This window comes from Mirounga leonina, unplaced genomic scaffold, assembly GCF_011800145.1.
Source record: "Mirounga leonina isolate KUSES-001 unplaced genomic scaffold, KU_Mleo_1.0 Mir_488, whole genome shotgun sequence".
NCBI lineage: Eukaryota > Metazoa > Chordata > Mammalia > Carnivora > Phocidae > Mirounga > Mirounga leonina.
Window position 1 is genome coordinate 636,411 of NW_023270777.1, and position 23,809 is coordinate 660,219.

At 62.0% G+C, this 23,809-nt stretch overlaps 1 protein-coding gene across 5 annotated transcripts in view; it reads left to right on the forward strand.

Annotated features, from left to right (window-relative positions):
- KIAA0753 (KIAA0753 ortholog) overlaps positions 1 to 18,805 on the forward strand; it is a 41,770-nt gene extending 22,965 nt beyond the window's left edge. For 2 of the 5 annotated variants that reach the window (XM_034989343.1, XM_034989338.1), the window contains 10 exons: positions 20 to 186; positions 1,741 to 1,860; positions 2,749 to 2,838; positions 5,634 to 5,712; positions 6,611 to 6,697; positions 9,119 to 9,304; positions 10,241 to 10,322; positions 12,974 to 13,088; positions 13,496 to 13,720; positions 17,569 to 18,805. In XM_034989343.1, the coding sequence (XP_034845234.1) occupies positions 20 to 186; positions 1,741 to 1,860; positions 2,749 to 2,838; positions 5,634 to 5,712; positions 6,611 to 6,697; positions 9,119 to 9,304; positions 10,241 to 10,322; positions 12,974 to 13,088; positions 13,496 to 13,720; positions 17,569 to 17,686 (1,269 nt within the window). In that variant the 3' untranslated portion in view covers positions 17,687 to 18,805. Of the gene's footprint in view, positions 1 to 19; positions 187 to 1,740; positions 1,861 to 2,748; positions 2,839 to 5,633; positions 5,713 to 6,610; positions 6,698 to 9,118; positions 9,305 to 10,240; positions 10,323 to 12,973; positions 13,089 to 13,495; positions 13,721 to 16,566; positions 16,673 to 17,568 lie in introns of all 5 variants that reach the window. The other 3 variants (XM_034989342.1, XM_034989341.1, XM_034989340.1) reach the window with 3 other exon arrangements.
- The last annotated feature ends 5,004 nt before the right edge of the window (positions 18,806 to 23,809 follow it).

Consider the following 23,809-nt stretch of genomic DNA (forward strand, 5'->3'; position numbering starts at 1 on the left):
TCGTATTTATCTCTTGCAGGGACTCCACAAAGCTGAAAGAAGTAGACCAGCCCGGTCCCAGAGCAGAAGCCGATTGCAGCGCACGACAGTGTCCTCCAGACTGAAAATGAACCAGCAGCCTCTGAGAGACAACAGGGCCCCTTGGGTGCCCCCGAACCCCACGTCCCCACCAGCATCTCCTAAGTGGTACGTGGTGGGGTTTGCGCTCTGCAGAACAGAGGGTCCCCTATCGCTTAGAGCTAGTAAAGCAGCAGCCTCATTCCCACCAAGAACAGAAGCTCGTTTGGGTGAGAAGTACGGGAGAATGTTTGTCTAGAAGCCTGTTGATGTCTTTCTCCTTCCGACTGGGGGTGGGGAACCTCCCGGGGGCCGCCCCGACCTGCTGCGGGCATGTGGTCCCATGTGGGGGTCACAGGCTTGCCCCACCTGTCTTCACACAGTGGATTCTAGTGGCCTGAGGCCAGGAGCTGTGCCTTCTTCATAGCTGAGTGTCCAGTGGCTGGCATGGGGCCTCTGCCCTGGCGGATCTTGGCGGGCATTCAGTAAATCTGTGCTGAATGGATGAATATTTAAAAATTATCCTAATTTCAAGACAAGATTTTGAATTATAAAACCACACAGATCTCACTGTCGCAGGGGACAGTGAGGATAATGCTGACATTACCATCTGTCTCCACGTTACTGCACGCAGTCACGAGGCCCTGTTGCACAAAGCCAGGGGGAGGCAGGTCCTCCAGGGGCCGCAGGGGCCAGTCAGGTGGAGGTAGTCTCTGGGGAATTGCAGAAGAAAGAGGGCTGTTGGTTTACCATGGGGCAGGGGTTGTTGAGAGCACAGTGGAAGGGACCAGGATCAGGCCAGCAGAAAGCAGGAGCGTGGGGAGGAGGGCCAGCAGGAAGATAAGAGGTCCAAGGGCCCCACCTTTACCGAGGCTGGCAGGTGACAAGGGAGCAGCCTGGTGGGCCGGGCTCCCCCTAAGACTTGAACGATGCTGTGTGAATGGACGTGCTTGCTCGTCAACCCCTCAGAGTTGAAGAAGCAACGTCTCGAGAATTTAATGTCTTGCTTATATGGCAGAGCTAGATCTAAAATCAGGCCTGATTTCCTGATGTGCTTTTTTGTGTTCATTTGCTCTAAATTCTGTATTTTTTTTAAAGATTTTATTTATTTGACAGAGAGAGACAGTGAGAGAGGCAACCCAAGCAGGGGGAGTGGGAGAGGGAGAAGCAGGCTCCCCGCTGAGCAGGGAGCCCGATGCGGGGCTCGATCCCAGGACCCTGGGACCATGACCTGAGCCAAAGGCAGATGCTTAACGACTGAGCCTCCTAGGAGCCCTAAATTCTGTATTTTTATGTGTGTGTTAGTGTAAAGACTTGAATTCAGTTGGAAGCTCATGAAAACACGCGTTGGTGGACGTTTCTACTGCAAGCCCACGAGCCCATGGGCTGTCTTGAGGGCGTGTGCAGAGGGCGAGAGGGCCTCTTGAAGACACTGCAATATTAAAGTAATTAGTGACCTGAAGCTATGTGTCGGTTCTTTTTCGTTGAGAACAGGGATGTGTGTGTGGAGCAGAGAAAACATGTCCGTGGGCACTGAGCCTGCTCCCTGGGGGTGCTCACTCTCCTTTGCACCTGCTCCCACTCAGGCCCCTGCTGTAGATCACCGCCGACTCCCTGGGAGCCTGTGGGTGTGGAGGGCGCGGAGGGCGCCGTCCCAAAGCTGTGCTTTCCTGCGTTTTGCAGTGCTGCCTGGCTGAAGGTGAAGCCGAGCCCCAAAGATGCCACAAAAGAACAGTCGCTCCAGCAGGACAAGGCTCAGGAAGAGAGTCCGTTGAGGGGAGCTGTTGTGCAGGAAGCAGTCAGGTTTGTGCTGCTATTTTTCAAATCTTTGAGAAAAAAAGGGCGCACACGGGTTCTGGAGTGGACTCTGCTCACCTGTGTACTACGAATAAAGCCAGTTACGTGAAGCGTCAGCCACCGGCTCTGCTGTCGGACGGCCCAGCGCAGGCGGCGAGCCCCTTTCACTCCCTTCACGCAACATGATGTGTGTCCGTTGTCCACGGGTTGCTTGTTTTGTGTGGTGCAGCAGTGAGCTCTATGGAGAGTTCTAGAAACAGGGCCGAAACAATCCCAGCCCCCGTGACTTAGAGTCGCAGGAAGGGCCTGCTACGACTGGTCTGAGGCAGAGCTGGAGGGTGAAGAATGAGGGCTGGAAGGGGACGGGCTGCTTCGTGGGCCCAGGAACAGGCTCGAATCGGGGGTGAGGTGAGAACATTCCGGAGGGAGCTCTGCCTTTGTGTGGCCGAGATTGTTCTTGCATTGTGGGAAAGCAAAAACGAGTGTGGGCTGCTGTGTGAGTGGATGCTAGTCACGCATCCTAAGCTGAAGGACTCAGAGCCCCCCGAGCTCCGAGGTTGTGCAGAGTTAGCGTTTCCTTTCTGGCTTTGTGGGCCTGTGTCCCCCTTCTAAACTCGGAGATCCAGCAGCAGCTTTATTTTATGGTCGAACAGGAAATCTAAGAACAGCGATGGCTCTTTCTTGAGAACACTCGTGGGCGGTTTTGGTGGCTGTCCACGCTACCCGGAGTGCGTCAGCACCGTGCCCCACGTGAGGAGCTCCAGCGGTGGAGGTGGGAGGTGGTGTTGCCTGCGGAGCCCAGCCCCGGCGCCCCGACCCTGACCCTGGCGTGGCGGTGGGGACGGCGGCCTGGGGGGCGAGGCGGGTGGTCTGAGTCTGTCTCCTGTCCACCAGACTCGCTTGGCTTGACGCTGAAGCTTGTAAAACCTTGAAGGAGCTGCAAGAACTGAAAGCTGAGGGCTCGGACAAGACGCAGAGGCAGAGGTGAGCCCCCGTGTCCCAGGTGGGAGAGCGGCGGCCACTTCCCGGGTCGGGGGGCTGTGTGCACCTGGGCAGCCCCCGGCGGAGCGCACGGACAGTGTCTTCGGCATTGTCCCCGAGGCTCGCTGCGCTCGCCGCCGACTCCGGCAGGACAGAGGGACTGCAGGAATGGGTAGAAGCTGGACTTGAGGTGGGGCTTTGCTTCTGAGCAGGAGTCGCCTGCTGCAGCTGGTCTGGGCGCTTGCGCCCTGGAATGCGTCGGCCTGGCCTCGCCGGATGAACGCGTGCCCGCGGGCTCGTAGGCAGTAGCTTTGCTACGAAGTATTCCTTTTGTGGAGTTAGATGCTGAACGGACGTCGGCAGATTGGGGGAGCTGAGAGGTTGGCCTTGCTTCCCCTTGTGCCCCACCCCCCAACCCCCGGTGCTCTGCTCTGGGCGGGAGGAGGTGGACGTGTGTCTGGTCGTGCGGGTGAGTGTGCAGGTACTTGGCCTCAGGGTCGACTCGAATGTAGAGTTACCGCCCGGCCGCACGCTTCAAGTCTGAGGTGGTGTTGGCACTCTGATGCCGTGATGGGCTGTTCCCGACTCTGATCGTAACTCGCCCTGCGGTCACCCACACGTGTGTTCTGTTACCCATCACGGCAGACGCTCGTTCCCTGGCTGGGAGGGCTCTGGCCCGCGCGCGACAGGCCCCGATTTCTTTCCTCTGTAGTTAAGGTTTCAAGCTACACAATCACAGGGCCGTCCGGCTGGTGCAGTCGCTTGAGCGTCTGACTCTTGGTTTCGGCTCAGGTCGTGGTCTCTGGGTCCTGGGACAAAGGCCGCGTCGGGCTTCTTGCTCAGTGAGGACTCTGCCTGAGATGCTGTCTCTCCCCCGGCCCCTCCCCCACCCACACACACGCGGTCTCTCTCAGGTAAATAAATCTTAACGATGCAATCGCAGAGCCTTAGGGCCGGAAGGGTCTTACTCCCCTGCTGGCACTCCCAGGCCCTCCGGCCCACCTCACAAGGTAACTGCCCAGCATGGTCCCCCGGGGAGGCATCCATTCCCATTCCTCTGGCTGCTGGCCTTTAGGAGGAGCCCTGAGACCCCCACCCACTGTCCCTCGGCCAGATAGCAAGACGGTAGCCCGCCGTGCCCTGTCATCCCTTTGGGTGGCCCCACGTGATAAATGCACGCATACAGCCCAGAATGCTACAAAAGGAACGTCCATGCGCCGGCATCTCTAATCAGGGAATGGGCCCTCACCGCATGTCCCTCCTCGGTCCCTCCTCCGTCACCCGCTCCTCCCCCAGAGCGAACCACCGTCCCGACTCCTCCGTTCATCTTCTCATCGCCCCCACCCATAAATCTGCCCCCTACGGGCGTGTCCCTGACGGTTTGCGGACACAGGCTGGGTCACGGGCAAGTCCTCGTGCGGGGCGGGGGGGCACGTGGATGTGTGCCGGGTCCCGTGGACTTGCGGCGGGGACGTGGTTGGGGCGGTGCCCCGTGTTGAGCGTCTGTTCCCCGACTTGGCTGACATTTGCCGGTGTCTGTCTGCTAATTCTAGCCACTCGGTGAGGACGTAGTGGTGCTTTGTGGTTTTCGGCTGCGTTTCCTTGCAGTCGGCTGGGGCTGTGAAGTGTCTGTTGTGTTGGTTTCTGAGGCTGTTTAGTGTGTCCTGGGCATGAGCTGGTGTCAGGCATTCAGCAGCTGGGGCCTGTGTGTGAGCTTCCCAGCAGAGTCTCTCGACGAAGAAGTCGTTTCGGGTTTTGACCAAGATCGGTTTATCAACGTTTTATCTGACGGTGGGTCTTGTTCTGGGACTGGTCTCAGAAGCCCTGGCCAACGCTGGGGCCCCAGAGAGTGTCTGTGCGCTCTGCTAAGCGGCCTGCTCCTGTGGCCGTGTTCTCACGTCTGCGGTCCATCCTGAGCCAGTTTCTGTGCCGGGCAGCAGCTGCGGCTCCGTGTGTGGATTTCCTCCCGGAGACCTGCCGTTCCGGCGCCGTCCGCCGGGAGGGCTGCTGGGCCTGAGCTTTACTCCGGGGTGTGGCTACGCTGCTCGAGACTCGGTTAGTCCTTCCCTCGGGGCGGGTCAGAGTGTCCAGGGCAGAGGGGTGTGGTCTCGCGCCCGGACGGTGAGCATCAGGCTGTCAGCGTCCCTGGGAGCGGCCAGCCTGCCTGCAGGTCCACAGGGCTCCAGGGGAGGAGCAACCAGACCTCTCTGAGTTGGAGAGGGGCCCCAGGGTCTCGCTTCTCAGACGTCACCAGGCTCCTGTCTCCCACATTTAGGCCGCCCCCAGGCCCCCACGTGCCTGGTCCCACCAGCCGTGTGCCGTGAAGTCAGCAGGGCACGCGCGTGGCCTCTCCGCTTTCCCCGTGACCGGCCTAGAATTCAGCTTGGTCCGCTCAGCGCCGCTGGTGACCACGCTGTCCTGCTTTCCAGCACCATTTTCCCCTCGTCTCTGGGTTTGTGTCTGGCTCCGTTAAAGCGGAGTTTGGAAGGGGAACAAGATTAGTTTGATTGGTTCAGTCCTCTGTCCAGCCATAATTCTTTGGACCTAACATACCACTGAGACGTTCGGAGGCGCCCTCAGCAGGTGCAGCACCTGAGTCCTCGCTGGAAATGCAGCGTCACGGCCTCCTGCGGGCCTGCTCTTTAACAAGAGCCCTGGGACGTCCCGGGCCGCCAAGATTAGGGACACTCTGGGGCTTCGTGCACGTTTGCTTTTCCTCCCCTTGGAGTAGTACGTGCATATACAAAATAGGGTGTTTTCTTGCTTTTGATTTTAATTTTGACTTTATTTCTGCATAGCGTCTCGGACACCCAGGTAGCAGACAAGGTCGAGAAGCTGGTCCTGCAGCGTTTGAAGCCTCTCCTGGTCAAGGCCCAGGTAACCCAGTCACTTGCCTTTGGAAGCGCTGGAAAAAAGGAGGCCCTTCGTGAGGCCGCGCGTCCGCCGGTGGCTAGGGGCTGCCGGGCCGAGCTGCGCTGAGTGGTCGGGTGCGGCACTGCCCGGCCCCTCTGGGGCCACTGATGGGTCTTCAGTGCACATGAGGGACCAACACAAGGGAAGAGAGGGAAAGTCCCACTTTTGAGAAAGGGGAGATTCTATTTGGGGAGTGAGTTTAGGCTCCGCTTCCGTTGTTAATGAACTAGACCTGGTGGTGCCGTCAGCGTTCCATTAGCTGCCTCTGCACGTGTCCCGGGCTCCCCCACCTCCGTGCTCGGGAGTGACTGGCACTCTTTCCCGAGGGTGAGTGCCTTTGCACGGACGTCCCTCTCTCTCCCTCGAGGAGGAGCGGGGAATGTGCAGTGTCGTCAGCAGGCGCCCCCTCCCGTGGGCGGCAGGCTGGAAGTAGTCTCGTCTTTGTGGACATGGAGGCCACGGGGTATCCTCATCTTACGTGGAACGAACGATGTTCTGGGTCCTGAGCGGCCACTGAAGTCTGTAGCTCTGGTGTAAGGAGCGTGTGCTTATTATGAGGATCCCGGACATGTCAGGAGCAGAGAACCGCCTGCCCCCTTGTTTCATTGGTGAGGGAGCTGGAACAGATGTGGGGTGATTGCCTAAAGACACACAGCTACTCGGACCGTGTTTCCAAAGGGGACAGAAAGCCAAGATCAACACACGGCCTTTGTTTTCACGAACACACGGGCTGGGAATTGCCGCAGAGCCTGACGTAGCCGAAGCCGACGAGCGGCTCCGTGCACAAGTTAATCTCGTAGCGGTCTGTACCAACGTGGGTTGTAGGTTTTGGTAATTGATGGATCACGCTTGTCTGTTTCAGCAGAGAGTCAACTCTTCTCTGGAAGCAGATCCTCAGCTGAGGGACCGGCCGTCAGCAGACACGGCGACCGCCCAGCCCACGGAGGAGGTGCGTGCGCGGTGGCGTTCCCGCGGACACCGCTGTCCTGTCGTGAGAGCGTGCTGGGTGGCGAGGGAAGGACACGGGTTCCTGTGAGCGCGGGGGACCCTGCTCAGGAAGGGGGAAGTGACAGTTCCTCTTGGCTTGTTGACATTTACGACGGAACTCTCTGGAGCCAAGGGGTCTGTGTGCGGCTCTGTCCTCTCCCGAGCACGGCCCTGAGCGCGGGCGGCCCGAGGCCGGAGAGCAGCCGTCCTCTCGTCCTGCCACGCGGCCTGGCTCTGCTCACGACGGGCCCGATGCTCACTGTTCGGCAGGCACGTTTTGAGTGCCGGACAGTGACCAGGACCTGGCCTCGCAGACAGGAAGCGGTAAGAGGTGAGAAGCACGAGAGCACGTGTTGTGGTTGGGCACCCCTGCATGTCCCCCCAGAGGACTTGTGTCCGGCATGTGTGGGGCGATCCTGTCCCGCTGGGGCTCGGGCTGTGGGTGGGAGCTGCAGGCCGGCGCACTGAGACTCAGCGGGTTGGAAAGCAGCTGTTTGCGCTCAGAGCAAACATGGGGCCGAGCCGGCGTGCAGGGTCAGGGTGAGAGGGAGCGGGACGAAGCCGCACCAGCCCAGTGACATAGGATTTGGAGAGCGCGTCCCCACTCTGCGGATCAGGCTCTGTCCTCTCCCGAGCACGGCCCTGAGCGTGGGCGGCCCGCCTGCACGCAGGTGCGTGGTCTTCGTGGCTGTGACTTCACCAGCATCTCGTGGCGGAGTCGCGGGTGAGGAGGCTCCTGAGGCTGGGAGCTGAGAGCCTGCCCGGAGCGCACGCAGACCCGCGTGCCTCGCGCAGCCTGGCCTCCAGGCGATCCTTCCCTCCTGGCGGAGCGTCTCAGCCGGGGCAGCGTCCCTGAGTGACCGTCAGGGCCGTCAGCAGGGTCCACGTGTTGAGGACTACCAGCCTCGCACGTGAGAGTCAGTCTCTGGGCGCTGGGTGGTCTTGAGGAGAGTGAGTGAGAAGGAAAGCAGCTCTGTCAGCAGCTAGCGTCCTGGGGTAGACGTGGGCGTCACCGTGGAGGTCCCCAGGTGGCACGCGAAGAGGGTGTGTGTGTAAATAACTGAATAAAAACGAACAGGGAGAGAGCCTCACTGAAGTCGGCATGGTGACGTAGAGAGAAGCGTTTTCTGTGTTACTTGTAAAATTCTCAGAAGCCCCGTCTCTGGAAGGGAGGAGACGTTTGTGGCCTTCACACATGGAGTACAGCTCTCGACGGGTTCACTTGCCGACACGACTGTCTCCGCCGTCAGGAAGGGGTACTGCATCTTCGTCTGGCCATGCGCTCAGCACCTGAGATGGAGCTTTCCAGAATGCTCCAGTTTTTTCTAAGTTGAAAGTTATATATGCACATGGCTAAAAATTCCAATAATTCAGCACAAGTATGATATAAAAGTTAAACCATCCTGTGAAGGAGCTTTCTTTATATGCCGGTGAGCTCCGTATCACTGTGTCGAGAGCTTCCTTGTCTTTTCCCAGGGCACACGGTATTCCTGATGTTCCGGTCCCTGTAGATGAAAAATCCGACCCGTGCAAATACATCTGCATTAACTAGACCCGTGTTCTTGGGTTCCTCTGCTCTAGATTTTTTTGTAACTCTGATATTTACTTAACTTATGGTTGGGCATTTCTTCGTATCTTTATTGGCCATTAATATAGATATTTTTTCTGATCCGTTAGAAGGATTTTGAAATTGCTGTGGCGGGAACTGTTCACGGCATGTCCCACGTGCACGTGCTCACGGAGCCCTTCCAGCTCTGAGACGGGACTGTTCCCGTCTCCCTGACGGGGGTGAGAGCAAGGTGCAGGGGTCGTGCGCGCTGCCGAAAGGCGCAGCAGAGCCAGGACCCCGTGTCCCCCAAATGGCTCCTTCCAGAGCCTGAGGCCGTCACTTGCCGCGGACATTCCTCGCAGAGCATCTTTCAGAGTAGATTATAGACCTATCTTAGAATCAGAAGAACTGGAGTGTGTGTAAAATCGCTTTGCAAACTGTAAAGTGCTTTGCAAATATAAAGAATACGAAGTCAAGAGAAGCTAGTAAAGCTCTCCCGGGTTAAGGTAGAAAGTGTGAGTGAAGACAGAGAATGAAGAGGCTCGTGATGTCACGACTAGAACCGCACGAGAACGGACCTGTCGTCTGGGAGCCGACCCTGAGCTGGCGGGCTCCTTCTCCGGGCGCACCAGGAGGACGCTGGCCTTGCCAGCCGGCAGGGGCTTATGGTCGGCTAGCTGGTTCGTGGCCGCGTCCGAGCGGCTCACGGCAGCTGTGCCCGTGGGGCTGCTTTGGACTCGCTGCTGCGGGAGGGGGGATGGTGCGCGGATCGCCCGGGGCTGCTCTCCGTCTTCAGGTCTTTCATTGCCTCTCCGCTCCTCCCTTGCTTCGCAGGCTGCGGCTGTGGACCGTGCGCCCCGCAGCCTTCGCCAGCTGGGGGACTGTTTGGAAGACGCCACTCACGGGCCCTGGGCCACGACCCGCCGTAGGGTCTCGGAGCCGGAAGCCTCCGCTCCCGTGGGGGACGGCAGGGACAGCCCGTATCTGGAGACTCTGATGCTGCGGGTGGAGGAGATGGAGGTGAGGTTTCGGGCCGCCCCCCCACGCCTCTGCAGCCCGGGCGTCCATCCCAGCCCGACTGCAGCCAGTGCAGGGCCTCGCCAGAGTCACTTGCCCTCCCTAAAAGTCAGGGGTCTTTGAGGATAAAAGAGGTGTGAGGTGTCGGCACCCCACGGGACGTGGAGCTCAGGAGGTGAGGTCATTGGTTGGTGATGGGAACAGCCCTGGGACCAGAGCCGGGACCAGCGACTTCTCCACCCACCCCGGCATGGGGTCCCCGCAAATCGCAGACCATCCTCCTTGTTACTTCCCACGGTGCCACTTCAGAACGCTTTTGTGTTACGAGTGTAGACCTCCCGGCGGGACCCAGCCTGGGCCCTGGACTGTCCAGAGCAGGCACCTGAGGCATAACGAGGGAGTGAGCGGTGCGGCTGCGGTCGCCGGAGCTGGGCTGGGGCGCCAGGTCTCCTGACCCCCACCCCAGCCGGTCCCGTCGAAGTGCACCATGACTGAGTCTCTGTTTGGATCTGCTGCTGAGTAGAAACACAGGGAAGACCGTCTTTTGCTGGTTTTTGGAAACGTAAAGATGTCGTTCGCCCCAGTGCCGGCATGGTCCCCTTCCCGGGGGTGACCATCCGGGCCTGCGGCGTCCAGGGTGGCCGGCTCTAGCCTCGCGGGGCGATTCAAACGTCAATTCAGATGGAGCCCACGGCTCACATTTGAAGTGGTCAGTGGTCAGTGGCACACGGAGCAGGTCCCTCGTCACGGCAGGTTCTCGTGGGCAGTGCTGGTCTCCGTTAGACAGGTTGATGAATTGCTTCATTTAGTTTTAGACTTGGCTCGTAAACGCGCCTCACTTCCTGGTTCTGGCGGAGCGCCTGCATCACGTGGGTGAACTGCTCTGGTGTGAACAAAACTACTCTCCTCTCATAAATTAACTTTTTTTTTTCTTTAAAGAAATACCAGGAGACAGTTCGCCAAAGATACAATAAAATTGACTATGCTGATCCTCATCTTTGGATGCAGGAAGGGAAGACGGGTGAGTGTCCCCCCCATGCGTTCCCCCCGCATTTATTCTGTAGCTTCAGACGTACAGGGAAGTTGCAGACCTTTGGCGGTGGCCACACACGGACCCGCCCGCGCTCCGGCGTCCTGCCAGTCCTCCCGTGTCTGGGCGCGTCTCAGAGGAAGTGCAGGTGTGGGCGTGCATGGCCCCGAACCTTGCGGCGTGTGTACCCGCGCCTAGAGTGTCCTGTTTCTCTGTGGCTCTTTTTCCTTTTGAGATAAGATTCACATGTAATAAAAAGCACAGATATTAATTGTGTCCTTAGATGGGTTTTGACAGACGGAGACACAGTGGGGTTCCCGTGTGCGGACATGCCTCTGATTCATCCACCTGCCTGTGGATCCACACTTGGTTCTGTCCAGTTTGGGGCCATTAGGAATCCGTGTGCTGTGAGCACCTTCGTGTGTGGTCTTGTGTGGACGTAAGTCTTTATTTCTCTTGGAGAAACACCTGAGCAGACTTGCCAGGTCCCAGGACAGGTGTGTGTTCAACTTTGTAGAAAACTGCCAAGCCTTTCCCCAGGGCGGCTGGTGGTCTGTGATTGTCCCCGTGGGATGGGCGTGGACTGATGTCTCATCATGGTTTTGATTTCATTTCCTTGCTGAATGATGATGTTTGGAACATTTTTATGTGATTATTAGCCAGTGGTGTCTGTCTTCATGAGGCATCCACATATTTTGTAGATTTTTAAAAATTGGGTTGTCTTTCGGTTTTGATTCGCAGGGGTTCTTTGTGTGAACGTTCTGAGGCAAGTTCCTTGTCAAATACGTACATTGTCTGGCTTTACTGAGATGTGATCCACGCTCCGTAGACTCACCCTTCAGAGCGCACAGCCCAGTGGTTTCTCGTGTTTGCACAGCCGTCTGACTCCAGAACACGTTCGTCCCCTAAAAAGCCCTGTGCGTGCGGCAGCGGCCCCCACAGCCCCGAGTCTCCTCGGACGGGCGTTTGCCAGTATTTCCCCCTATTTTCTCAGATGTAGTTTGTCACAGGAGGACGTTTCTTGCTTCAAAACATCTAACACCAATTTTCCTTTTTCTCTTTTGACCTAAGAAACCTTTGCCTACCCCCAAATTGAGAGGGGGTGTCCTGTTTTCTTCTAGAAGCTTTATGGGTTTAGCCGTTGTGTGTGGGGTTGCGGTCCATCTCGAGTGAAAGTGGGCCTGTGACGTGAGGTGGAGGTGCAGGTCCGTGTTCTGTTCGCCTAATGGACAGCCCTCTGTTCTGCAGCCGTCTGTGCAGAAGACGTGCCCTTCTGTCCCCCTTCTGCAGACGGACACAGTTGCCGGGCTCCTGTCACAGCTGCAGCTGGAGTGTCCCTCATCCATGGTGGCCTCGTGGCCGTGGGCGCGGAGCGTCGGGTGCGGGAGGCCTGCCGCCGAGCCGTGTCACGTACCGCTCTTTTAAAATAGGGGTGCAGGGTCCCATCTTGGGGAAGGCGCTGGCCAGGCCACATCGTGACAGAAAGATGAGCCGCTACGCACAGCGCTGTCTTGTGTCTTCTGTGATTCTCAAGCCCCTGCCCTCTGCTCCGTGGCTGTGTCTGCCCTCCAGCCGTCACTGTGACCTCACACGGCCACGGAGCCACTGCCTGCCCCACTCTGGAGCTTGGCTCCTTCCTCCCTCCCTGGCCTGTGCGCTCCCGTGGACGCCTGTCGTGTCAGGGTCACTGGTGGACGGATCTCATCTCCCAGCTAAGCCACAGATTTGAGGCCAGACTCTCCTCTTCCGTGAGGGCCACTGCGTATTCGTGAGTCCGTGGCATCTGGTGTCTGTTGGCGTGGAGCAGAGGGGGCGCCGAGGGCGGCTCACTCCGCGGACGGTTTGGCTCCTGGCCGCGGAGCGGGGTTGCACTGTGCGGAAGCTGGTCTTCCCCAGGACTCCGTGTGGTTGTTTCAAGGACAGTGTAGTTACTCGTCGCCGCCCATGAGTGTGCGAGGCTGGGTGTGCCCCGGCCAGGAGCGCGGTGGGGCCCGAGAGGGACACCTGCAGGCTTGGGGAGTCCCAGGAGGAACCCAGTTTCTGTCGCTCTGGTTGTGTGCTTGTTGTGAGACAGAACCACACTGAGCGTCTAACCCTGCTCTTGTCCTCTGCTCGTGCAAAGAGTGCACAGCTGTCCTCGGGATTTTGACAAACGCTGATGGGGGCGTGGCATCTCCGGCCCGTGGGAAACTACAGGCATATCCGAGTGACTCCGACTTACCTGAGAGGGCCACGCGTTTTCTTCCTGTACTTGAAATACACTTAAAATTTTGAATGACCCAAAGCTCATAAGAGCTGTTGAGCCTGTGGGGTCTAGGTGATAAGTTAATGTTTTGACTGTTGTTGCAGGTTTTTCCCAGTAGCTAATTAAGTGTTAAGATGTGAATGCTTTTTTCCCTCCCCAGTAATGAAACCGTTTAAAGGTTAAAACACAAACCCACGTGCTCAAGCCTCCTCGAACGGGGCTGACCCCATCGTGGAGCGTCCTCCGAGCTCCTGAGGCTCTTGCGACTTTAAATTCGCCTTTTCTTTGCAAACCAGAGCATTTTTGCACGGCCGGCCACCCCGGTCAGGTTTCAGAGACGGGCCTGGGAAGCACGCCGCTCTTCTCTCTGTGTGGTCACTGTCTGCCTCTCTTCTAGAGCTCCCAGCAGTAAGTGAAAGGCCTCTTTCTCCTCATCCAGTCAAGATCACAAAGACCCCAGCTCGCAAAGACCCAGACGTGAACATCGTGTTGGAAAGACCCCAGAATGGCAAGTGAGTGGCACTGAGACCCGCGTCAGACCCGTGTCCACGCGCTGGCTTGCCTCTGGTGAAGCGTCAGGGCCCTTTGATCCCCACAAGCCAGGGCCCGACCTCCCCGAGCTCTCCAGGAAGGCCCCGTGCCATCTTGGCAGGAGGCACCACTGTCCCCTGGCTCGTCTTTCCCGGTGCAGCATCGTGGGGCCCCGGGGCCGTGCCCGTCCTACTGCAGACCTGCTTCGAGCACTCTGGCCTCCGGGACGGGGGCTCCCGCCACCCCCTGGGTGGTCAGGGCACGGTGGGGGGTGTTGGGTTCATTCAGGTGGGAGGAGACCGACCTTCGCCGGTCCGTGCGTCGGGCGGAAGGAACACTCAGCCTTGTGTACGGTGATCTGAATGCCCTCCTTTCTTCTTTCTCTCAGTTCCCTGGATGAAAGCGTGGGGACTGACGAGGGGCCTGAGAAGAGAGGGGCTCCCCTTGTGCCCCTTCCAGAGGAGAGTCCACAGAAGGAAGGCCAGGTCGCCCTGCAGGTGCCCCCGGGCCTACGGCACAGCATCAGTGACTACTGTAGCCGCTTCGAGAAGTACCTCCGCCTGGTGGCGCACGAGGCCGTGGGTGCCTTCGACCCGTGGCTGATGGCCGAGAGGTCAGTACGGTGTCGTGGCCTCCGCCTGGGAACCAGGAGCCAAGCGTGAGCTCACAGAGGGGCTGCGTTCCCGTCGCTGGCGTATTTCTTCCGAGCGCGAGCTTCCTTCCCTCGTGGGGGTGGAGTGGGGTGGTGGCTGCGCTGCGGGAGCGGAGCGGGGAGGCCCCGCCTGCAGACTCGCCCCCTCCTCCGTCCACTGTTGGCGGTACTTGGACTTGGCGTGAAGCCATAACTGACGGCAAACGGGGAGCAGGGGCGTTGGAAGCCATCGCGCAGCTAGACGGGTGGTAGAAGGCCCAGCCGCTGGGAGTGCCGCGGAGACCGGGGACGAGGGGCGCCGGGCACCCACAGGTGGAGGTGTGGGTGCAGGGGAGTGGAAAGGTCGGGCGGACTCTGAGAAGCAGGGTAAGGCTTCAAACCAAACAAACCAGAGTGAGCGTCCTCAGGAGTAAAGGACGCGGTCACACCGGGAAACGCGCCCAGGATACCGTGAAAAAGGAGCTCCTGAAGAATGGAAGTAAGTTCTAAGAAATTAAAAGTATCGCGGCCAAAGTCACTGGAGAGCTTTGAGAGAAAAGCCAAACCTCTCAGAAGTAGAACAAAGCAAACAGGCAGTAGAAAAACAAGATTTTAAAAATTCGCGGGTTCTAGGAGTCACAAGTCCAGGAGACGTCACGGAGCCGTGACTTCAGCAGCCGGAACGGGGGACGTCTGAGGCCGGGTGTGCGGGCGGCCTGCTCTCTGGAGAGGTGGTGGCCGTCCCCCCGGGTCCCCTTCCTGCAGGGGCCTGGGCGCCAGTCCGCCACCTGGGGCTGAGGCTCTGACACGCTTCCTTTGCGGGGACACAGATGTTCAGCCTGTGGTGGCAGCATCTGACGGTGGGAGGTGCATCCGTGAGAACAGGGAAGGGAGGGGAGGGAGACTTTGAAGGAAGCGCGGTAGGAAGCCCTCCCGGAGGCCGGCCGCCCGCGGTGAGCGGGTGAGTGAGGAGCGAGGGCACAGACCGCGCAGAGTGCACCTCGGGGCATCAGTATGGAAAGGCGTGTGAGCATCCCATGTGAGGAGCGGGTGACAGAAGGTTCCGGAGAGTCCCGTGGGCCCCTTCAAGAATCAGAAAGAGGAACGGCATGTCGTTCTCAGGAGGACACCACTAGAAGGTATCAGAGCATCCCCCAAAATCCCCCTCGAGCTCTGTGCTCCGCTAAGCTGCCCATTGAATGAGAGGGCAGAGTGGAGACACGTTCACGGGCCATGTCCGGAAATGCGGTTGCCGGGCGGCCTTCCTCTCCGAGCTCCTGGGAGGCTTGTGTTGCCAGCGCAGCGTGGGCGTCGAGGAAAGGAAGACGGGGCTTGGGAAGCGAGACTTTGGCGGGGAAGCCATCTCCACGCGAGGAGCGCTTCAGTGAGCGTAGGGAGCGCCCAGCCCGGTGGAGGGAGGACGGAGGGCCGCGGAGGGACGGCGGGCAGGCGGAAACAGGAAGGAAACAGGTTCGGTACCCGGGGCGTCTGGACGCATGGGGGCACCTTTCCATTTGTCTCGTAGTTTGGGGTGGGCGGGTGCCAGGAATGTCGAAAGCACAGTGGGTGATTCTGGTCGTGGTGCCCCCGGGAGTCTGGACCACGTCCCGCTCACGACAGGCAGAGCGTGTGCTCGACGGCATCGCAAGCTACTAGCTGACGGAGAGCCGCGGGCCGGGGTCCCCCCCGTGGTCAGCCCAGAGGGCACGTGGGCCCTCTTGAGGCCCTTTTTAGACGGAGCCCGGAGCGGGGAGCCCAGGCCTCACTGTGGTCACCTGTGAACGCTCCTCACGTGTGACTGGGCCCCCGAGGGCGGCACTCCGGGCGTCAGGATGCAGAGGGGAGGGCAGGGCCCGGGGGCGCTGCACACGCAGCTGGAACCTCAGAGGGACCGTGGCTTCCAGAAAGTCTACAAGCCCCGAACGGAAGAGTGAGAAGAAATCCACACATAGGTGCATATTACAGCATTCTTGAGAAGTCAAAGCCAGAAAACGTTAAAATCATTTGGAAGAGGGAAAAATGGGAAGCAGAAAGCTGGAGGCCGGAGGACGTGGCGTCTTCTGAAGGGAAGAGGGAAGAGGGCCACCGTTCTGGAGCTCGGTGTGTCGCAGACGTAAAAGGGTTCCAGACGAGCGAAGCGAGGACTTTGTCACCGGCCGCTTCGCCGTGGGAAACGGCGAACGGGCAATTCTCAGGCAGAGCAGGAGTGGTGCCAGGGAGGGGTCAGCACGTGGGGGACTGCGCGGAGGCGGGGCGCACGTGCTCATGAGGACACCCACCAGCGTCGCGGCAGGAGGAGTGCAGAGTGCCGAGCCTCTGGGCTCGTCTGGGGAGACGGTAAGAACGTCCGTGGTCAGGCTCGACGTCGGCGTGCCCACAGAAACGCAGGATGGCCGGTAACACGGGAGCGGAATGTGCAGCGTCCAGGGTAGCAACGAGGAGAAAGGGTCATAGAAACCCACGGAATCCAGAGACAGGAGAAAGAGCAAACGGGCAACAAGAAGATACTCTGTTTTACTGGCAGGAGCTCTGATGTATCAGTTACATTAAACGTTTGCCTCGCCCGCGTGACTCTGCCCGTGGGACCCGTGTCCATCCCTCCAAACCGGCGAGGTCAGGGGAACCCCCACCCCGGAAACGCAGACCTCACGGTATTCCCGTCAGTAACAATCTCGGGAAACGGGCAGATGGCAACGCGTCCGAGCAGCTTTGAACATGGCGTGTGCGCCCTCGGTAGGGACGGGAGAACAGTGGACACACCTTAGTTTCCGCTCTGTGGGCATCTCGCACGGTGGCCCGGGCTTGACGGCTGCTTTGGCCTATTGCAGGGTCGAGGGGTTAGTGCGTGCGTCCGCGCACCTGACGGGGAGGCCAGAGCGAGTCGTCCACTGAGCTGGGGAGTTTGCAGCCCTCGTGGATAACGGGGTGCACGCGGTATGTGTTGTGTGTCCGTCTGGCCCATCTGCTGAGAAGGTCTCCACACTGCGGCCCCAGGAGCACAGGGCACACGGGCTCCCGAGCGCCGTTCTCCCCTCGGGGATACGGCCGGACGGGGGGCTGGGAGCGGGCACGATGGCCCAACCGTGACGCCGAGTCAGGAAGGAGGGGTCGGAGGACCAGGGGGCAGTCGAGGGGACCCAGGAGTGGCGGGGGGATGGGCGCTGGCGGCCCGTGTGGGGTGTGAGTGTCAGGGGATCAGTATCTGCACAAATGACCGGGAGCCGATCACAGACGGGGATGCCCGGAGTCTGCGAGGCCGAGCCGCTGGCAGAGGGGGAGGGAGGGCGGGGCGGGTGCGTGTCCGTCCGGCAGGGAGAGCGCCTCCCCACCGCCGTCTGACGCCGTCTGACGGAAGCCGGGGCCAGGGCCAGCGGGGGATGGGGGAGCCAGGGACCCGGCCGGATGCAGAGGGACAAGCATCCCTCCTGTGGCCTGAGTGACCGCGAAGAAACCTCACACAAGCCCACATTGAGGGGCGTTCCACAAATAAAGGCCTCCTTGCTCTTTTGGAAAATGTCAAGGTCGCAAAAGGCCGAGGGACGCCCGCAGACTGGCGGGGGGTCCGGAGAGGTGGGCGGCGGATCCCGCCCCAGAATGGACACTGTGTGGACCTTTGGCACACGTGAGCACGTGTCCCGTCAGTGGCAGCGTTGGGGGTCCCTGTGTCCGAGGAGGTGCCCTGGGGGGGCGCTGCGTGCAGAGCGTGGACGCTGGGCCCGGGTCCGGGAAAGCGGGGCCTCTCGGATTCGCCTGTGAGGCTCGGGGCCGCCCGCCGGGTGAGTCCCGGCTCCCGTGGCCGTGTGCGTCCAGCCGTGTTGTTTGTCTTCCAGCTTCTCCGACGAGCTGGTAGACGAGGCTCTGGGGGCCGTGGCTGCGGAGCTGGAGGACGCGTGTGAGGACTATGCGGAAGCCGTGTTCACCTCGGAGTTCCTGGAGGCCGCGACCTGAAGGCGCTCCCTCCGCGGCCAGCCTCCTCCCTGGGGCCCCGGGCGGTCTGAGCCTGGCTGTCCCTCTGTGCCGCCGGGGTGCTCCCACGGGGAGGGGGCCCTGGCATCTTCTTGTCGTGGCGATGGTTCTGGGGTTGATGACGGAGGGCGAGCTGTTTTCCGGGGCCTGGGAATCGTGAATTATGACAACGTAATAGTTTCTCAGTGTGTAATTTTCCTACTGAGATCCTATGCTCGTTCGGCTGCTGAGTCTGGGGATGCGAGCGTTTGGAGAGGCGCCAGCCGGTGTCTCTCCCTCGAGGGCCCACGTTGCTGCCTGAGCTCCCGTCACCCCGAGCTCGCTGCCACCGGGACAGGAGCCCGCCTGCCCTCAGCGTGCTGCCAGCCAGTCCTCCACCCCTGCCGGTCCTCCGTGCGCATCGCGGTCCGCAGCCTGTTCTTGCCCCGGCGGACGCATCTGATGTGCGGACGGTGTCGGTGCGGGGGCCATCGGAGGCCATCGGGAGGGTCCCGAGCTGGCGTCCCTGTGTGCGGGGCCGGCGCTTCCACGCCTGCGGACCCAGGGGAGCCCGGGCACGGGGAGAGGACCGGCCTGGATGCGGGAAGCCCTCCGGGGCCCCCGAGACAGGAGGACACGTAAGAACCACAGTCGCGCGACCCTCTCGCCCCCGCCAAGCTGTGTTTACCGAGAAGAGCCTCTAATTTTTCAGAAAAAGGAAAGGAATGCGCGTAAACGTAAGGCCACTTCCTGGAAGAAGCTTCCCTCCGTCGGCCGGCCTGGGCTTGGCGGAGGGGCCGCAAAGGGAGCGACGCGAGGCCCCTGTGGATAATGTGAATCCTTGTGACGCGTGTGGTGTTGCGTCTGGACTTCCTCTGCGGTGCGCGTGTTTGAGTGACCGCGTGAGCCGCTCGTCACACCAACGCGCGCACAGCTGGGTCGTGTGTGTTGTTGATGTTCTGCCTAATTGCACGCGGCCTTGGGATCAAGGAGGCTCTGGGGTTAAAGGTCTTTATTGTGCGGGAGGCACGCGTGCACCTGAGGCGGCGGCGTCGGTAGCTGGAGTTCGTGTGGCCGTTTGTACGGTGCTGATTCCTTGAATAAACTCAGGATTTTACAGTATGTGCGTGTCTGTCCGCAATAACTCACGCCTTCTTCCCCACAGACAGAAAAGTGATTCACAGGACCCCCCACGAACACCTTTAGATCTGCTCTGGGCACGGGGTTACTTGCTACGCGTCCCCCCCGGAAAGAACGGTGATGAACCGCGTGTCGAGCACACACGCTGCACACCCGCCTCTGGTCTGTTTGCTCCCAAGGGCGAGGCCCCCGCCTCTCGTGTACTGGGTGCTCGGTGGGCTCTTCTGCATTCGTGCAAGAAGGGAGGCCCCGCTTCCCCGGGATGGGTCTCGTGTGGGGGCAGGGGCCCCATCCCGTCTCCCCGGGGCCTGGGGTCCGAGGCGCTGGTGCCCTGGGAATGCCGAGTCGGTCAGAGAAGTGCCGCGTGCGGCCGCCGACAGCACCCTCGCTTCTCCCTGTGCCGGCAGCTCCGTGGGCCCGGAGGGAAGGTGATGGGCGGCCTTCCTTCTAACCCGCAGGTGAGGGGCTGAAGGAGGAGGGAGGGGTCTCTGAAGCCCTCGGGGCCAGTGGGACAGGAAGGGCCTCGGGACGGGGTCAGCGAGCTTCCGGGTTTTTCTGGGCTCCAGAGACGCAGCAGAAAGGCAGTGAGCTGCAGGTGGGTCACCTTCCCGGGGCCGTGGCGGCTGCGGGCTCCAGAGGGGAGACGTGGGGTCCTCTCAGAGTTGGGCTGCAGGGCTTCCTCCAGACCTGGGGAGCATTACTGAGCCCACTGAACCCCAGCCCACCCCCTTCTGCCCCTCCAGGCACTCCCAGGCCTACCCAGGAACTTCCCCTCCCCCTCCTCCTCCCTGCAGCCCCCTCCCACACTTCCTGGCTCTTCCATCAGGCCTGGCTGATGCTGGGCCGCAGAGCCACAGGTCGGGTTACTGCCCGAGAAGCCCCCGCCCTGCTGGGTGGGACCCTCAGGCCCAGAGGTCCCGGTCTCCTTGCCTGGCCACTTGAAGAAGGGAGAAGTCAGGGGGAGGGTCCCCTGAGCCTGGGCTGATGGCCCAGCCAGCCCTTGAGGACATCTGGGGTGGCTCTGGAGGCCTGAGGCCAAGGCTGGGGAGGGGAGGCAGCCGCCCTCAACCCGCTTCCCCACCTGCTGAGTGCCTGTCTCCACCCTGCCTTGTGTGCCAGCAGGGAAGGGCCAGGTGGGGGTGGGGGCCAAGAGGTGCGGTCCCATGCGACCTCCACGCCTCGGTTTCCCAATCTGTGACACAGGTTATTGGAGGATTGAGGGAAGTAAGCCATGTAAGCGTCTCTTTGTGGGGATGGTCTCCTGGTCTCTGTCCCCAGGGGCTCTCCTGCCCGTGACCCTGGGCCTCTCCCGCCCGCGACCCCCGGCCTCTCCCACCTGCGACCCCGGGCCTCCCCAACCCGTGACCCCGGGCCTCTCCTGCCCGTGACCCCCGCCCTCCCCTACCCGCGACCCCGGGCCTCTCCCCGCCCGCGACCCTGGCCTCCTCAACCAGCGACCCCGGGCGTCTCCCCGCCCGCGATCCCCGGCCTCTCCCCGCCCGCGACCCTGGCCTCCTCAACCCGCGACCCCGGGCGTCTCCCCGCCCGCGACCCCGGGCCTCTCCCCGCAGCGACCCCCGGCCTCTCCCCGCCGGCGACCCTGAGCCCAGCACTTAGCACCTCCAGCTGGTTTTCCGGCCGCCGCAGTCGGACGTCCCCTGTGGCCGCTGGGTGGTGCTCCCGCGAGCGGCAGGGACTTTCCGAGCCGGGCCACATCCTGAGGCAGGAAAGGAAATGCCGCTAGTCCCACTGTGTGCACGGGGCATCAGGGTGGCAGAACCAGTCTGCCTGGGGTCTCAGGGACACGTTGGCAGAACCACACTCGGTGAGGCCTGTTCTGTGACCGTCTGTCTGTCCGTCGGGCAGGCGATGCTGGGATGGCCTACGGACCGTAGCAGACGCTCCCGTGAACACAGCCTCCATCTTTAAGTATTGATGGTGGTCCTGCCCCACGCCAGCCACCCTGCTCCGTCTGGGCTCACGGAGAGGACGAGCACACGCGCCCTAGCCTCCCGACAGCCCCGCGCCCCGTCCCCTGCCCCCTGCTGGGGCTGCACCCAGCGCCCACCCACGGAGCAGCCGTCCGCCGCGGATGCCACCGCGCTCCGGTCACCCTGTTGCTCACGCGAACGCCGAGGCAGAGACTGGGAAGCCCTTCGCGGGTGGGGTGGGGACGAGGCAGCCGCAGGCGACCGTCCACAGCGCGTGCAGCGGCCCACGGGGCCCGGGTGTCGGCCGGGCGCCTCCCACAGCCGGCAGCCAGCACTCACGCTGCATGGGCGCCCCGCGGCCTCGCCTCCTGCGCTGGGCCGCTGCTGAGCCGGACGTGCCGGTGCGGGGGCTTGCCCCACCGCGGCCCGTGGCCTCCGTGACGCCCGCATCCCCAGCCCTGGTTTCCTCCTCGCCTCGCTCCTCTCAGGCAGCGCCCCCACCTGGTGACACGCTACGCGCAGGAGCCCTGGCCCCACCGTGTCGGGCAACCGCCCAGGGGCCCTGGGGCCGCTCCCTGGCCTGTAACAAGCCCATCCTGACCTAACCCTGGGCTCTGAGCAGCCAGGTCTCTGTCACACGCCCCCTGCGGCCACGTGGCTGGACCAGGGGGAAGGTGGCTTCCCAGAGGGGAATCGAGGCCCCGCTACCTGAGCCGCGGGACCAGATGGCAGCCGGGGCAAAGCTGCCTGTGCGCCTCCAAAAGCCCAAGTTTTCCGAGACTGGGCAAGTTCGTGCAAGGTTCGCTGCCGTCCACGGAGACGCAGGGACAGTGGGGGCCGTCCCTCCTCCGGAGGCCTGAGCACGGGGTCGAGAGAGGAGAACAGGAGCTGTGGTTGCGGCTGAGGGGCTGACTCCTCCTTCCCGAGCCAGGGCTGCTCTGGCCTTCACGGAGGAGGCAGCTTTGGGAATCAGACCTTGACAGACGGGTGGGGCTGGGGGGGGGGGGGGGGAGAAGGGGACAGCGCGGCAAGGCCCCCCAAGGAGGGCAGGCCACACGGTGAACGTAGTGTGATCAGGTGCGGGTGACCGAGCGGCACGACCCACCCCCACGGTCACCTCAGCCCCAGCGTGGCCCCTGACACGCCGCCGTTCCCTGGCCGCGTCCACCCTCCTGGGACGCGTGATCGCCCCAGCCTCAGGCTCCAGCATCCCGCTCTTTCCTCCGTGTCTACGCGGGGGGCCCCTGCCATGCGCCCGGCCGCATCTGGTCCACCCTCTCGGAACCCAGCCGGCGAACGGTATGCAGGGGCGCAGGCGTGGGTCAGGATCGCCGCCCCAACAGTGAGCGGGGCCCAGAGGGGACCTCGAGGCTCGCGGGACGGCACTTCCTGAGGCCGAGCCTGCGACGGGCCGAGGGCCCCACGGGCACCCTCTGGGTGGCCGGCTCCGTCCTTGGCGGCCTCCTTGCCGTGTCAGCTCCGGTGATGGACCGTACAGGGCAGACGTGTCACGGGAGACGTGCAGAGCCTCCTGGGGGTCAGAAGGAACTCGCAGAGGCGCAGCCCACGGAACAGGGGCGCCCCCCGAGGACAGTGAGCCTCTCCATCAGCGTGGATGCCATTGTCCTTGCCCCTGCAGAGAGGCGAGGCCCGAGGCCCCGGCGCAGAGCAGCGCTGTAGCCGTGTGGCCCGTGGCCCGTGTGGCAGGACGCCATCCCTCGGGGGGCACTGCGCAGGCTGCCAGTGTTGGCGTGAACTCACAGTCGCGTCAGCTTCAGGCGGGAACACGCCCCAGACTCCCCGCGCCGACTCCGGGGCCTGTCCCCGCTGCACAAGCAGACTCACCAGGGGAGAAGGCCTTGCTCTTTTGAAGCGTCAAGACCCCTCGGAAAATCGGGTAAAAACTGCGGGCTTTTCCTCAGGAAACACCTGCACACATGACGTACACATACACGTCTGCATATGGATGCACGCACGCACTCACACACGTACGCACACGGGTGCCGTTTCGGGGGCTCACAATCCCTGCACCCAGGCAGGCAGGAAGCCCGGGGGGAAGGCCGCCTCCCCCAGCGTCCCTGGCAGGTCTGTGCGCCTAGCAGGGCCCCGCTGCAGGCGTGTTCTCATCGTACTCTGGGGTGCACGGAGGGGGGTCTATTGCCCCTTTCCTGCCGAGCAGGGTCAGTGGCTCTGGACCCGACGTCCGGGTCTGGTGCACCTGTTTCCTCGGACTCCGCGGGCGCGCTCCTTTCGGTGCGTGAGAAACCTCTCCGGTCCCCGCCCCCGATTTGCAGTAACTCAGGGTGGGGAGAGGAGCGGAGAGCCGCCCGCACGCCGAGCTTCACTGCAGGAGCCCGGGGGCTTTCGTCAAGCTTCACTTCCTTCCTACGGCTGCAAGCGAAGTCAACTCTGAGGATCACAGGTGTTCTGTTCCCCGAGTATGAACATCAGGACGTGGAGACACTTAAACCATGTCGGCGGCGGCCCGCAGGGAGCAGCAGCGCGCGAGGACCCCACCGCCCCCCGACGGTCCCTGCGGGCCGCGCACACCGCCCTGTGCGCGCCCGAGTGCCCTGCTCGGGTGACCCAGACTGCGCACTCTCGGGAAGGCCTCAGGCCTGAGCTCTGGGGGTCGCGGAGTCCCCGGCCTCTCAGTAGTTCGGCTTCACGACGCAGCTTCCCCTCAAAAGCCGGCAGCACTGCCCCGTCCTTACGCGCCTCCCGCTCCCACCCCAGCGAGCCGTGCGGAGATGGGGTCCTTTAGAGCCCACCCAGCGGTGCGCGCGTCCGTGGTGAAGGCGGGGCCGACAGGCAAGTCTGCTCCCGGCGTGGGCCCCTGAGCGGCCTGGCTTCCCGTCTGCTCCCCGGGCCCGTGTGCGCAGCCCCCTCAGGTCTCAGACCCTGGTAAACCCCGCCCGTGCTGGAGAGCTGGAGCGCGCGCCTGTGGCCACAGGAAGGGCTGCGTGCGTGCTGTGTGCGCCTCGTGCGCGCCGTGGGTCCGCTCCGCGTGCGTGCGGTCTGCGCTGCGTGCGTGCTGCCCGTGGGTCTGCTGTCC